The 15083-nt window shown below is 37.6% G+C and overlaps 1 protein-coding gene across 9 annotated transcripts in view; it reads left to right on the top strand.

Annotated features, from left to right (window-relative positions):
- Positions 1–15083, top strand: part of NTNG1 (netrin G1) — a 371792-nt gene that overhangs the window by 292675 nt on the left and 64034 nt on the right. For 2 of the 9 annotated variants that reach the window (XM_070786010.1, XM_070786007.1), the window contains exons 6-7: positions 7560–7625; positions 9981–10040. The exons of 5 other annotated variants lie outside the window; for them this stretch is intronic. In XM_070786010.1, the coding sequence (XP_070642111.1) occupies positions 7560–7625; positions 9981–10040 (126 nt within the window). The remainder of the gene's footprint in view (positions 1–7559; positions 7626–9980; positions 10041–15083) is intronic. 2 more of the 9 variants (XM_070786011.1, XM_070786008.1) reach the window with 1 other exon arrangement.

Genomic DNA, 15083 nt, shown 5'->3' with positions numbered 1-15083 from the left:
TTTTTAATAAACAAAGCCATTTCTTAGACTAGCAACAAAAGAAAAGATGTATGTTGACATTTTATGAACCCAAGCGTACATTGTTTCGTAAATTACCTTCAAATGATTGACATCATGTTTTATAAAGTGTAAAATATTGATGGAAGCATTTGGCTGTCTCCTCCTCTTCAGCTATTCAATTTGAAATAACAATTTACTTAAGATAAATATTCCACTTTCCTGTTTCTCTTATAGTGAGCATTGCCTTCATCACAGAGTTAAAAATTCATCTCTAATTTGATTTAATTGGTAGGACCATTAAACAAGGGAAGTGGTACCTGCAGGGATCCATCAGCCTGTTGAGAAAGCTCAGAGATGCTTTCATACTTGAAAACATTTGATGCCAGTTGGAGACCTTATAAAAGTTGTTTCCCGTACAGCATCCAAATATATTTTGTTCAGTACCTATTTACTGTAGAAGCCTGGACTGTGAGGAAAATAACAAGGTTAATCATTTCCCCCCTCAAGGGTTATTAGTAATCTTGTTCATGCTATCCAGAGAGCTGCAGTGTTTGTTTGTTTTTTCCCTTTTCTTTAATACTTCTAAATCCCCCAAATAAAAGTTTCATTTGAATTGCCCTTTAGATAATTAGGTTTTATATAATGAAGAAAAAAATGATCTGACTAGAGAGGCTATATGGCAGATTGTATGGTGTGCTACATTAATTTTGATCTGTTTGCTGATGTTCTAGAAGGAAAGCTAAGGTCCCAGGTGAAATGCCTTTGGGACTTTATTATATCATGTATCCAGTATTCTCATCACAGATCCATTTCATATTTGTGTAACTAGCATTTCGCATTCATGAAACCTTTGTGGTTATCCTAAAATTGAATGAACATTAGGACATAGCTGCTTCTTTAATCTTGAATAAATTAAATATTCCAATGATGCAGGGGGTGGAGGAGTAGCACCTACCTTAAAAAAAATCTGAGAGGTTTAGTCATCTTTAGCAAACAGCAGTTGCCCACCTTTATCAGATCTGCCTTTCTTCATATATTAGCCTTTTCCCAGATGTCTTTAGAATGCCAAGCCACTTTTTAAGTGTGAGCTGATATCTATACCTTTGCTGTTATTTCCTTGTGGGGGCATCTGAAAATTCCTAGCTTAAGCAAAGATTTACCAAGATCTCTGAAAGGGCCTATAATGAACTTTCTCAAACTTGTAATTGTGAATGAAGAGTGGGGTATCACCAAAGTCTTCTTGGAATATCAGTAGGGAGCTGGCCAGCTAACTGTTCCACTTCCTGGGAGATGTCCCCACATGTCTACAGAATTCCATTTTACAAATGGTGACTCTCGGGCTCAAAGTGTCCGAGTAACTTGTCAGATATAATATGGCCAGGAAGGCCTGTCTGACTCCAAAGGCTGTTCTGGTAACGGTATACCAAATGGAAGAGGTTAGAAAGAGAATTTGTATATTTATTGACTCCGACCTCAGACTCTTTCCTGTCTAATACATTGGCCCGTTTCTGTGTGGGAAATTTTAGTGTTCTGAAGAAAAACAGACGTTCATTTTCGATACCTTACTGTGTGGTCAACAGAAACCACATTAAAATGTGCCCTTCCTCTACCACCATCAATGATAAACATCCTCAAAAAGCTGAGGAAGAGGGGAAATGTGAGATGTTATTTATAGAACATGGGATACTTCATGAAATTTAGCTATGCATGTTGTGAAACCTGCTTGTACATACTCTATGACAGTAAAAATTCCAAGTGTTTTATTGACATAGCTGCTTAAAACAAGCAAACAAAATCCTATGTGTTGTCGTGAGGACAGACTTACCACTATCGCATTAAACTTTGTCTTCCCCAGCAGGTTAATGACACTGTGTTTCTGAGAGTAGGCAGCTTACTGTAAAGATGGTGAAATTACGCCAAGGCCCTAGGGGTTCTTTATGAAGAGCTTTAGGGTTTTCTATGCATTCCTTTATAGACATCAATAATGTTTCCAAAACCCACTGAGGAACAAGAGCAATAACTACAAATCCAAAGGGACCCCGTGACTCTGTGTCCACCCGATGTTTTCCTCATTCACTCCTGGAAGGAGAATGTTTAATGAAGGCTCACTAACATCCTCTCAGGCAGTGGCTTTTCATATCCATCGTGACACCCTGCTTCCCACCGTATTGTAGAACCAAAACATTATGTAAAAATTAGTGTTTTTAGGAAAATTGAAGAGCACTCATACAACATCATCATTTTATAGGCAATGCAACTAAGGCTGAATTGAATTGTCAAAGTCATCTGGATAGTAGCCAAGGCAGGATTCTAGTTCAATGTTCAGTTTCCAATCTAGGACTCTAGAATTCATTCACCTTCTCATGTAATTAAATGACTCATGTATTACTACACAGTAGACTATTTTAAGGGGAAAAGGACATGGAAAAGCATGGTCACAATTTACTCTGGTTTTAAAGAGTTTCCACAAAATGAGTTGGAAGCTGCCTGTAACTCATGCTGAGTGGGTACAAGTAAGATAGAAGACAGTGGCTTTCTGATGTAAATGAAGTGTTTTTAACCTTCTGGTTCAGGCTTGCCTTTCAGCTTGATTCACTGTGGTGTCAGCCATAGATGGTCAAGTTTAGCAATTCTAACCCAGTTCTCTCCAATTTACAGTGCCGAGCTTTCCTTGGGGCACAGAGAAGAAAAATTTTCTTCCAAAGCCTCATTTTTATAACTAGAATCTCAGTTTTTCTGACTCTTTAAAGTGCCACAAACCAAATTGTCATGTAAGAGTTTTCTGAGTCTCCTTAATGGGGAAAAAAAAGAAATTCAGGCAAGATGTATATTTGATTAATAGGCTAAACTGATGTGCTCCTAAATTTAAAGAAACTCGGAAATTTACATATTATCTTTGTGTTAAAAATAAACCCTTTCCCACAGTATTCCAAAATAATTTCTGTTGCTTTCTGGACAATAGTATTAATCAATGGAGGCCCTAGAACCAGATTATTCCCTAAAGTAAGTTGTATCTTAAATAAACTTCTTTATATATCTGAATCACTTGCTTTGGGAACAGTTAAGGTTACAAGAAATAGGGGAAGCACATTATAACCTCTACTTCAGTTTAGTAAGAACTGTTTATGCTACAATAATTTTTTATTACAACAGCAACCTTGAATAGGATAATAAGAGCTAACACAACATTGAAAACCAACTATGTGGGTGCTCAGTTGCATCCTACTCTTGGTGACCCCATGGACCTCCACGCTCCTCTGTCCATGGACTTTTCCAGGCAAGAAAACTGAAGCTGGTTGCCATTTCCTACTCCAGGGGATTTTCTCGACCCAGAGATTGAAGCTGCATCTCTGGCATCTCTTGCATTGGCCAGCAGGTTCTTTACCACTGTGCCACCTGGGCAGCCCTGTGCTTCAACTGTACTTCAATTAAAAAAAAAAAAAAGCCACCATTTCTTGAATGCTCACTACAATTACAAGCAAATATTAACTCATTCAGCCTTGACAACAGCCAGCAGGTAGCATTATTCTATTTTACATATAAGAAAGCTTAGACACAGAGAAGTTAAGAAACTTGCCCAAGTGATAAAACTCGAATTTAAATCCAGTCCTCGTTCTATTTACATGCAGCATATCTTAAATAAATTTGCCCTCAATAGATATTGCCCAGGCTTCCCAAAGATGTAATTTGAAAATTTATCAATGACGATAGAGTAATAGTATATGATGGGCATTTCAGATATTCTTTTTCTTTGTAAAAGGGATAGTTTTGGTGTATGAAATCTTTGGTCTCCATATTCACCAAGCTAAAGTCTTTTGAGATCATTAAGACGTGTTTAGTCCATTTTTCCAGGTTTGTGGGATCAGGATCCTTGAGAACTCGGAATTTCCATAAGAGGCTATTTTTGAAGGATTGGCCATCTACAATCCCATTGGACACATATGATAATCCTTCCCCTTACCTCAGTAATAATTTCTCAACTCCAGACTGGGTTTCACTATGACAGTCACAGGTCCACAGTTACAATGTGTAGCAATAATTTTTCCTTCTACACAAGGGATTCTTAATCCCCTAAATCCCCTAGATTCTGCAAAGAACATGTTCTTCATTCCAGTGGGCTTTATCCTTCCATGAATTTCAGCGTGACACTGCCAGGTCATAAAAGAACCATTGGAGCGATAGAACTTAATGGCTGAGAGAAAACATAGACATCTTTTAATCCAGCACCTTTACCTTACAGATAAGGAAACTGAAGTCCAGGGAATTAACTGCCTGACAACTACTTAACAGACCTGGGAGCAGATCCTTTAACTTCTGATTCCTAATACTTTTTGCCTTGCAATATACTAACACTTTGAGACCTTCATATGGACACAAAGATACTCCTTAGTAAATTCATGAAAGAATGAAATTTTAAAATTCTCCAATAGTTCACCTAACCAATGCTTTGATGTGTTGTAATTTTTTTTCTGTTTGCAATCTCTTAACTATTTGAAATCAATGGCCACTGGCTAGAAATTCTCAGAGGCTTCATGTTATGCAAGGACTTTTATTAGAATTGAATATGATAACATAGAATTTGTCTTAATTATACAATTAACTTACCCTCCAATGTGCCTAATTTACTTCTTGGAATTAAACGTTAGTTTATTGATTGAATATTGATTGAATATTTGTATGTGCCAGTATCTTTGAGTAACAAGAGTAGCCAAAGAGTAGCTAGCTGATTTAAAGTTTTCTTACTTGCCTTTGCAGTTATAGGACAAAATAAAAATTCAAAATTTTAAGATGAGATATTAAATTTGAAAATTCTATGATGAACAAATATTAAAACATGTATAGACAGTACCATGCTATAGGAGTCAAGGCTCCACACATTTCAATATTTTTTTCCAAGACATTTTTCCTCCCGAGGAAGAGATATCACACATAAAATTTTGTCCCACTAGAGATATGTATAGATTAGATTAGGATTTCTAAGTGAGTGCTGGTGGTTGTGAGTTTTTATTTTTCGGGAAGGTTAGGCATCCCACCCAATGAAAATCATTTGGAAAAAAGAGTCTGTATTTCTAAGAAAATAGAAAAGTTACACTCTCCTCTTCCCCAAGATACTATCATAAGTGCATAATACAGAAGAAAATTACCTTCTAGGTAGGGATCAGATTGTAACTGAGGTGTCTCTCTTGATAATTTCATACAGGTCAAGGAGTTAACAATTCAAAAGTAGAATCACCTACATTCGCTTTTTATATATGTAAGAAGATCCTCAATATGGAACCTCAGTATCCTGGAGGAAAATCATAAAAGAGTATAAATATAAAATATAGGCATAAACAAATATTTATTATATTAGAATATGGAATAGAACTTAATTTATAAAGTTAACTTTCAAACTCACTTCTAAATTGGTTTAGTATAAAATTTTGTCTTCACTTAAAATTTCTTGGCAGAGCTTATTAGCAAAATGATTAATTATAGTATTACTTTCACTTCAAGTAAACCAAGCCACTGAATACTTAACATTAAACTTGCAAGCAGCACCCCCACATATGACCTATATTTACCTCTCCTACAGAAAAAGATGGAGAAAACCATTTCAGAGAACTAAATTGTTCCTAATTTGATGCTTATAATATATATAAATATATTTTCTATATAAAACTATAACAGTGATTTGAAATTTTTTCTAAATAAACAAGTTCTAAAAATCACTTGTTTTTCAAAGTGACTATCACAGTTCACGTAGGCTTGTTATGTTAATTCCATTTCTCCCCATCACCAAAGTACTCACATGGAAAGTAATACTCAGTCAATAACTTGCATATCTTGCCTACATATTACCAAATATCTATTTATTTAGTAACACCTACAGATGTGGAAAATTATTGCATTGTTTTTTCTTAATTTCAGAATTCATTCTTTTTTCATAATTTCAAAATTCATAAATTTTGAAGATACAGCAATATCTAACCCTTTGCTTTTACGTGTATATAACATACACACAGAGCAACAGTAGATCAGCTTTTCTAATAAATATTAAAAAGCCAAAGTTATAGTGAAAGTTCCATGTCTTGCAAGATTCACTATAATCTAATTATGGAGGAAACAGTCTGATAATACCTGTTTACAGTAGCCTAGCCACTTGATCAGAGAAGGCAATGGCACCCCACTCCAGCACTCTTGCCTGGAAAATCTCATGGACAGAGGAGCCTGGTGGGCTGCAGTCCATGGGGTCTCTAAGAGTCGGACACGACTCAGCGGCTTCACTTTCACTTTTCACTTTCATACATTGGAGAAGGGAGTGGCAACCCACTCCAGTGTTCTTGCCTGGAGAATCCCAGGGACGGGGGAGCCTGGCGGGCTGCCGTCTATGGGGTCGCACAGAGTCAGACACGACTGAAGTGACTTAGCAGCAGCAGCAACAGCAGCCACTTGATATCAATTACTCAGTTATTAAATATTTACTGAGGCCTTCTGGAAGGCTTTGCCCTTCCTCAAAGAGATTCAAATTAATTACAAAGACAAGAAATAAACATAAAATTTAAAGTAGCAATATTAAAACTTACGCCTATCCACATATCCATGAAAAATAAGGAACACAGGAGGTCACATGCTATAGGAGTTTAGAGGCAAGAACTCTCCTTGTAGACTTGGATGGCCTCAAAGGACCACACTAGAAATGTAGTTTTGAACTGATCTCAGTGAATGGCAGATGTGAGTCATGAAATGGCTGCTGTAATAGTTATGCTCTAGGTACCTTAGCAAAAATAGTTTTAAAGCACTCAATCCTAAATCTGGCTATTTTCCTGTTTTCCAGAGTCATTTTTTTTTAAACATGGGTGAATCTAAGGAAAAAAAAAGACATTAATTCTTAAATTAACAATGTTTATCATTATTTCTGGATTGGAACCAAAAACTTTAGAGATATATTTTCAGTTAAAAACATCATGAAAATATATACACACCCATACATACAAACCTGAGATATGATCAGAATACCCTGGTCTGTTTTCCTTAAGCCAGAATCACCAGTAATCCTTCTCTTTCTTTCTCTGAGAAATTGCATAAAAACAAATAGGAAATAAATCCACTTCTTTGCAGAGATAATGGCTCACACTTAAAACATACCCTAAAGAATCTCTCCTGAAGACTAATGTAACCAGCTCATATCTGTAAATATAAATTGCAGAGAATGGAATTCTCAAGTGAGAAATTATTTCTTTCCCGTTATCTTCCAGTTTCAGGCAGCAGCTTTATATAATGATTTGAATTGCTGAAGTCCCTATTTAGTTATTTGTAAGAACACTCTACTTTATTTCAAAAGTTAATGCATATAGCTTTGTTAGGGAACGGGCTATATATTTAATGTCCATTCAATGTTTTGGGAATCATCAATTGCTTGCTTTTGTCTGGTGTGGGAGTCATGTTGTGTTAAGTGCATCACAGCCAAGTTAAAAAGCAGATGTGTGGTTTGTGTCTTTGTCCATTTAGTTTTCTGTTTAAACCAAAGGATATTATAGCTGAATATAACAAACCCTGATTTTTCCTGATGTATACAGATCCTCCAAAGTTTAATAGGAAATGGCCGAATATTTCTTCCCTTGAGGTTTCTAACCCAAAACAAGGTAGGAGCATGTCAAATTCCTACTGATATAAAATCCCACATGTTTAGGGGGAAAATCCCACATTCTATTTTTTCAAACACTATATAAGAGCATTATCATCAATGCCATGCCTTCGAAAGAATCATAACTCAAATATTTTTTTCTAATATGAAGTGTCCCAGAAATATTATAGCAACAAGTGTAGAAAAGATTAGATGGCACAGAAGCTATAAGACCTTTATCAAGTTTACATTGAATGCCAGCCAGTCCCAAGAGAAGTCTAGTGTTGGTTGCCCTCACAGTGAAAGTATAAATAATACCTCTTAAAAACTTTTGAGTGGCTCAGGTGTCCTTCCGCTGTCTCCCTTTTGCTTTGCTTAAGTAAACTCACTGGTAGTTAGTTGTATTGAAGGTCAGGGAAAATAGGGAAAGGCAGTACTGCAACCCCTAAGAGACCTGTTTTTGTTTGTTTTTTTTTTTTTTTAAACTATGATTCCATATTGATTGACAGGAATTTGGATCGTTCTCTCCCCCCTTCCCCTCCCCTTCCCTTCTACATCCTAGTGTATTTCCTCTGTCGAGGCTTTCCCTCTTTTAATCCTGTATCAATTAATAATTTCTGTTAGGATTAAGAACAACCTGTTTTCTTTCTGTCCTTAGAGCAGTAATTATTTTCTAACTTCTCACATCATAAATAAATAAATAAAGGAAACTGAAGACAGCAGTGTGATTACACAGGAAAAAATAGGACCTTTAAAAACTGGCCAATCAAATTCATCAGATGCAGTGTAATGTTAAAATTACATTAACATCTAGCCTATAGATATATATAGACATGTACAAATAGTTCATATTAATAGAAAGTTGCCTTCTTTTGCATCCTTTCTTCTCACACACACACAAAAAGGCACATCTTTGGCTTCCACCTTCCTTCGTTATATGCAGGATGTTCCTTTTAAGCTCTAATGAACACAGATGGAAGAGGAAATGAGCAAAAGGAGGAACCAGGAAATAGCTGCTAAGCAAAACAAAATATATTAGCAATTTGTTGAGGAGTCAAATTGGAAGGGCTGCTTTTTCAGCCCTTGATCAGAGTGATGAAATCAAGACTGTCCTAGATACATACATTACTAGCAAATAGAATTATCTTAATCATCTGCTCCAAATGATTTTTTTAAAGTTTCTACATACGTATGTGGAAGAAGAAATACAGATCAAGCTCACCCCATTGGTATAACTCCATGAAGACTGTGGGGAGGTTTAGCGGCATTGCTCCTTGGCAAGTTCAATGAGAGCATCTTCAGTAAAATGTCACTCAGTATTTCCCATTGAATTTCATAGCTCAACAAATTATACAAGACAGGATCTAAGACTTCACACTTCACAGGGAGTTTTCTGCTGAACAAGATTATGCATTGTTGAGAACTTGAGTTTTGTGCTGAACAAGATATGCATTGTTCAAAACCTGAAAGAGACCCTTTTATTATTTTTGCTACATTTTCTGAGTGTCACAAGACTAAGAGCTTTCAGAAATAATCTTTAGTTAATACTAGTTGCAGTTTTTAGAATGTAGATAATGAGTTCAAATAAATTTATTTGAGAGGTGCACAGTTGAATACAGTGCTTGAACTTGAAATTTTAGCTAAAAGTGTACTTTCTGTCAGAGGTCAGTTCTGTGCAGGTGTAATTTATCTGATCAACATCTGCAGAAAGCATCAAGCTCTATCCTGTTTTTGCTACTTTCACAAGTGACTGTTCATGAATAACTGAAAAAGAAAAGCAGGCAAATTTAAAAATTCCTGCCATTAACAAACCGGTATCATAAAAGTAACAGTTGTCAGGAAAAGACTACATTTTTGAAAGACAGAGTCCAATTGACTCTGAGGCTGAGATCCAGGTTCTGCTAAATGGTTGACCATTGTTAACTATGTTCTATGATATCTGATCAGTTCAGCAAAAGTAATCTAACTGGTTTATATGCAGATGGGCTGCTGTTACACAGAGAGAAAGACATGGTGAATTGAGTTAATGATGTTACTAATTAATTCAACAACTCAACTACTATTATAACAGACAATAGAGGATCCTAATATCCATAATGTTATTGAAATAATCTGCATAACTGGATTATGTATTTAAATGGTAATTCTTTTTGCATCTGAAAATAAAGCTTCCAAACTTTATTAACAACAAAGTCAAACCATTTTCAGCCAAATACAAGCTTTCTCTGTGATTGAAATAAACTCCCAGAGGCAACAGATACAAATAGTATCTTCATTTAGGACTACTTTTCAAGTGGGTTGATGATAAGTAATTACAATTTGAACGTTTCACTGTTGTTTCTAATGTGCTGTTCATTCTTTTAAACCTATCCAGTTGCTCCCAAATTAGCTTTGTCAACAGTTTCTTCTGTTCAAGTTGCAAACCACAAGAGAGGTAGGAATTCTTGGGTTCATACAGTGATTTCATGGTGTTATGTGTTGTGAAACATTGCACTGTATGAATCTGGAATATCTGTGAAGTGTACCCATCAGCTTATTGGTGAGGCATGTTGATTGATAATGATCAATGCATCAAATAGTACTGAGTACTGTCATAAGAGGAAAAAAAGCTTCACTTGGAAATTTGACTGCTGCAAATTTAAAATGCTGCAATATTTGTTTTCTGAAAGATTAATGTGTGAATCAGAATTACAACACTTTAGGTTCCTGTTTAGAACATGAATGTTAGAGCTATTAACATTGTTACTCATTTGCATTGAAAATAAGGAAACTCACAGTGAGTTTCAAGGATGCTTTTCATGAGAACAGAATGGTAGGTTCGTGTATGGTGCCCATTTGACAAATGACATACCTTGGAATTTCCACTTCCCAACATTGTTTGAACGGAATTTGAACAAATACCAGTGAAGAGCTACACTGGATTTAGCATTGATTATGACCCCAAAATAATAGTTACATTACTTCCTTCAAATGAAAGTGAGCAGAATCTCGTCTGTGACTCATGAATGGCCCATTCCAGCTGGCATCTGTCATCACATCTTCACAGACTGAAGATTTTTCAGGAAACATAAAGACTCCTGCTTTTATTTCACCATTTTCCTTTAAATGTCCTATGTGACAGGTGTCTTGTTTTCCATCCTTGACTGTTGGGTACATGTCATGTTTCTTTTGGGGGGAGGTTGTTGTTTTTGTTTTTCATAAAACATCTCTTACAAAGAAATATATTTATTAACAATATATGAATTTGATTTGACCCACTTGGTGAAAATGATAATAGTAGCTTCCCTATTCCTTACTGAAAAGAGTCAAATCACTTTCCAGATGTTAATCAACTTGAACGGGTCCTGCTGCGGCATATACAGTAAAGGAGAAAGCTGGTCAGAAGACGGGAAAGGGAAACGGACAGGATTTAAACCATGTCTTAACCTTTCCTCACGATGTGCTTCTACACAGCAAACGCGGACAGTGCCCTTTAGAGGGGAATCCAGATGGATTTGAAATTTGGAGAACTAAGTTCTTCAGGAACAGAGCAGCCACAGGTTGATAGGTTGTCAAGCCTGTTTGGGCATGTGTGCATAGCATACTGCAGTCATTGACACCCACGTGATGTCGCTCCTTGCCTGCGATAGGCAGACCCACAGAGAAACCAAGGAGGTGAAGGAGAAAGGAACCATTAGAACTTTTACAGAACCCTTCTCTTTTCTGTCATGTCAGAGACTGCATGTGCAAGAGGCCTCTTGACCTGAAATTTGACCCTGCATTATTGAATCTCTCGTTTCTTGGGCGTCACAGCACTAATGAGATCTGAACACATCTCCACAGACAAGAAGAAGCCACGTAGTGAATTAGAGCTATCATAGGATAATCCACACTGTTATCAAATAATATATATGGAAGGGCTTCAAAAGTTACATAAGGTTGCAAGACAGGTTTGGGGGTGAGGTAGGAACCAGGAAAATGCTGCAGCCACTTTATTCCCTTGCCTGGGGGTAGCCCCTAGAGGCTTGGTGACTCTGCTAATGTAGTGAAGGGAAAACGCTTCTTAAGAATTATAATTCTTTCACCTTCCGTTTATCTAAAGTCTTTTCCCCATATCCTCTCTTTTTGAGTGACTAAAATTAATTTTCACCAGCTCTGACTTTGAATAAGCTTTCCTCACTTGGCCCCGAAATTAATGGGGGCAGGAGGAGAACCGGACGACAGAGGATGAGATGGCTGGATGGCATCACCGACTCAATGGACATGAGTTTGAGTGAACTCTGGGAGTTGGTGATGGACAGGGAGGCCTGGTGTGCTGTGATTCATGGGGTCGCAAAGAGTCGGACACGACTGAGCGACTGAACTGACTGACTGACTGATGCCACATTCAGGGTACATTATCTTACATTCTGTGATGTATCTTGTATTACAGTACGTAGGTAAAATAATAATGGAATTGGAGGAAACATGGGGAATAGTAAGAAAGAAGAGACCAAGACATTTAACCCTCCTCCCAGTCTTAATATTCTTTTTCTTTCATTCTTTCTCTCTAACCTTTTTTCTGTAACTCCTACCTACCGAGGCCTTCCCCAGCCAATTCCAGTCAGAAAGTCTTTAAACCTTAGAAGAGATTTGGTTCTCTCCTAATCTTTGACAACTTTGAACTCTCCTTCTACTGAAACACTGCTAGCTTTTATTGCTCTTAACTAGCCAGTTCTTAGGGCTTCCTGGATGGCTTAGCAGTAAAGAATCCACCTGTAATGCAGGAGTTGCAGAAAATGCAGGTTCGGTCCTTTGGTCAGGAAGAGCCCATGGAGCAGGGCATGGCAACCCACTCCAGTATTCTTGCCTGAAGAATCCCATGCACAGAGAAACCTGGGGGCAGTCCATGAGGTCACAAAGAGTCAGACATGACTGAAACAACTTATAACACATGCATCAGCCAGTTCTTAAGTAACATATCATCGTAACTGCCTTATATGATGTCATGTATGTCAGATGAAGGGTTTTGCTCCCCCGGGGGACTCTCGGTTGTCACACCTTGGCAGTTGCTATTGCCTCTAGTGGGTAGAGGTCAGGAATGCTTCGGAATAGCCTACATTTAGGAAAACCAAGAATGATTTGCCCCAGATGTCAGTAGTGCTAAGGTTGAGAAACTCAGCGCCATATTCTTCAGGCCTGGGCCTCATTCTTGTTGTCCCCTGGTATAAGATGTTCTCGATCAAAATGCATTGCTATGCCACACTACGCAAATGTTTTAGCTTTAACAGTAGTCAGAACATACCTGAAAAATAGAGTCTACAGTGTGATTTGAGATTGAAAAGCTGTGTAAAACCATAGGAATTTTTTGAGAATTTCCTTTTTCCTATTGAAATTGATCTGTATAGACATATAGTCAACTCTCAGCTAAAATATTTACTAACTCAGTTACAACTTGATATATGACTGCTGTTTTTCTGAACTCTTTAATATGTGGAATATAGCCAGACTCTTATGGTTTTTGAAATGAATTTAAGCATAACCTTCCTCTGTGTCTTCCTCTGTAAAAGAAGATGCCTCAGGATCCTCACTGATTCACTAACTCATTGATTCATTCATTCAACATATTTTGAGTACTTAGTATATGCTCGGCGATGTGTTGAATTCTGTTTACATCTGTGAACAAAATGGACACACTCTGCATGCATGTATTTACATTCAAAATATAAGGGAGAAATTTTTAACATAATTTTCAGATACTCGAAATACTCCAAAAATTTAAATAGGAAGAGGGGGCAATTAATGCGTTTGGGTCAGGGACTATTATTTCAGATAGAGTAGTCACAGAATTTTCTCTGAACAGAGACCTAAAAACAAAGTGAGGCAGCAATTCACAGGGAAGTCGAGGGGAGGAATAGGCCAGACAGAGGTGACAGCAAGTGCAAAGGCCCTGGGGAAGTGCTTGGCATGTTTGCAGAGCAACACGGAGGCATTGTACAGAGAGCGAGGAGGAGTGTGACAGTAGTGAATCCCTGGGAAGCCAGGGGCCATATCAATTGGGAATAAATGAACTGAAATTCTGCCTTTTATTCTGAATTAGCCAGGAAGTCATTAGGATTATGGGCAAAGGGATGTCATGACCTAATCTAAGTTTGGAGAGAGTTACTTTGACTACCGTGTGGGGGAGACCATCACACGGATGGAAACCAGGAAAGCAGTTTGAGAACAACAGCAGTAATCCAAGTACTAAGGATGAGATGGTGAGATGTAGAATGTATTTTAAAAGAGTAGTCACGAGGATCTGCTGATTGGTTGGTCATGGGGGGGAGAGGAAGGGAATGAGAAAAAGATTGATGTCAAGAACAACTCCAGGAATTTTGATCAAACCAGTTGGTGGAATGGAGTTGTCATTTATCGAAATATAGGGCTGGCTGCTTATGTAAGTAGCAGATTTGGGAAGGATAACCCGTGAGCTCAGTTTTGAACATGTTAAAATTGAGATATCTATTAAATGCCTAAGTGGAGCCATTAAGAAGGCAGTTGCATATGTCAGTTTGGATAAAGTCTCACCAACTAGCTGGGAAGTTGGTCTAGGCTGAAAATAACTATTTTGGAAAAGTCAGGTGGCACAGTGGTGAAGAATCTGCATGCCAATGCAGGAGAAGCTGGTTCGATCCCTGGGTCAGAAAGATCCTCTGGAGTAGGATATGACAACCCGCTCCAGTGTTCTTACCTGGAAAATACCATGAACAGAGGAGCCTGGAAAGCTACAGTCCATGGGGTCACAAAGAGTCAGACAGGACTGAGCAACTCAGCATGCACACACACACACACAGAGTATATTGATGCTTTATAAAGTTATGAGGCTGGGTAAAAAACCCTAGCTCTGGGTTAGCCTAAAGAACAAATAGGTATAAGGCTTGAGCCCTCAGACATTTGAGAAGATATAAGAAAATGCAGAAGAGGCGGAAAAGCAGTGATAGGTGGGGAAGGAAGTGAACCAACAGAGAATGGTGTCCCAGAAGCCCCCTGATTCGGAAAGGGTTGCCAGAAAGCTCTGAGGGCCCTATTGAAGTTTATGGTCATGAAGTTAAAGTGAGACTTGTTTTGAAATAGTTGGAAAGAGGCCCAGCCACATTTAGCTGCTGGGGTATAGACATTGAGAAGTAGAGGACTGGATTTAACCAGGATCAGATTTTCCCAGGAGTCTGTAATTGAGGGTGGGAATTTGGGGATGAGGGAGATAAGACTACATAAAACGAAGTGATTATAAGGATGGGCCATGTACTCTATACTTTGTAAAAAAAAAAAAAGGGAAAGGATGAAATGGTGGGTAAGTGAATTAGAGGACCAATGAATTATGGACTATTAATATCATCCCTTCTGGATCTTAATAAGATTGTGCAGCTCTAACTGTATCATTAATGATCATTCATGGATTCTGTGCCTGTGTGAAAAGACTAGTTCCTAAAGAATGGGAAATTAACAGAAAACTGAAAAGTAATATAGAAGTTTAATA

The sequence above is a fragment of the Bos indicus genome, chromosome 3 (assembly GCF_029378745.1).
Source record: "Bos indicus isolate NIAB-ARS_2022 breed Sahiwal x Tharparkar chromosome 3, NIAB-ARS_B.indTharparkar_mat_pri_1.0, whole genome shotgun sequence".
Taxonomy (NCBI): Eukaryota; Metazoa; Chordata; class Mammalia; order Artiodactyla; family Bovidae; genus Bos; species Bos indicus.
This window is presented reverse-complemented; position numbering and strand designations above follow the sequence as displayed.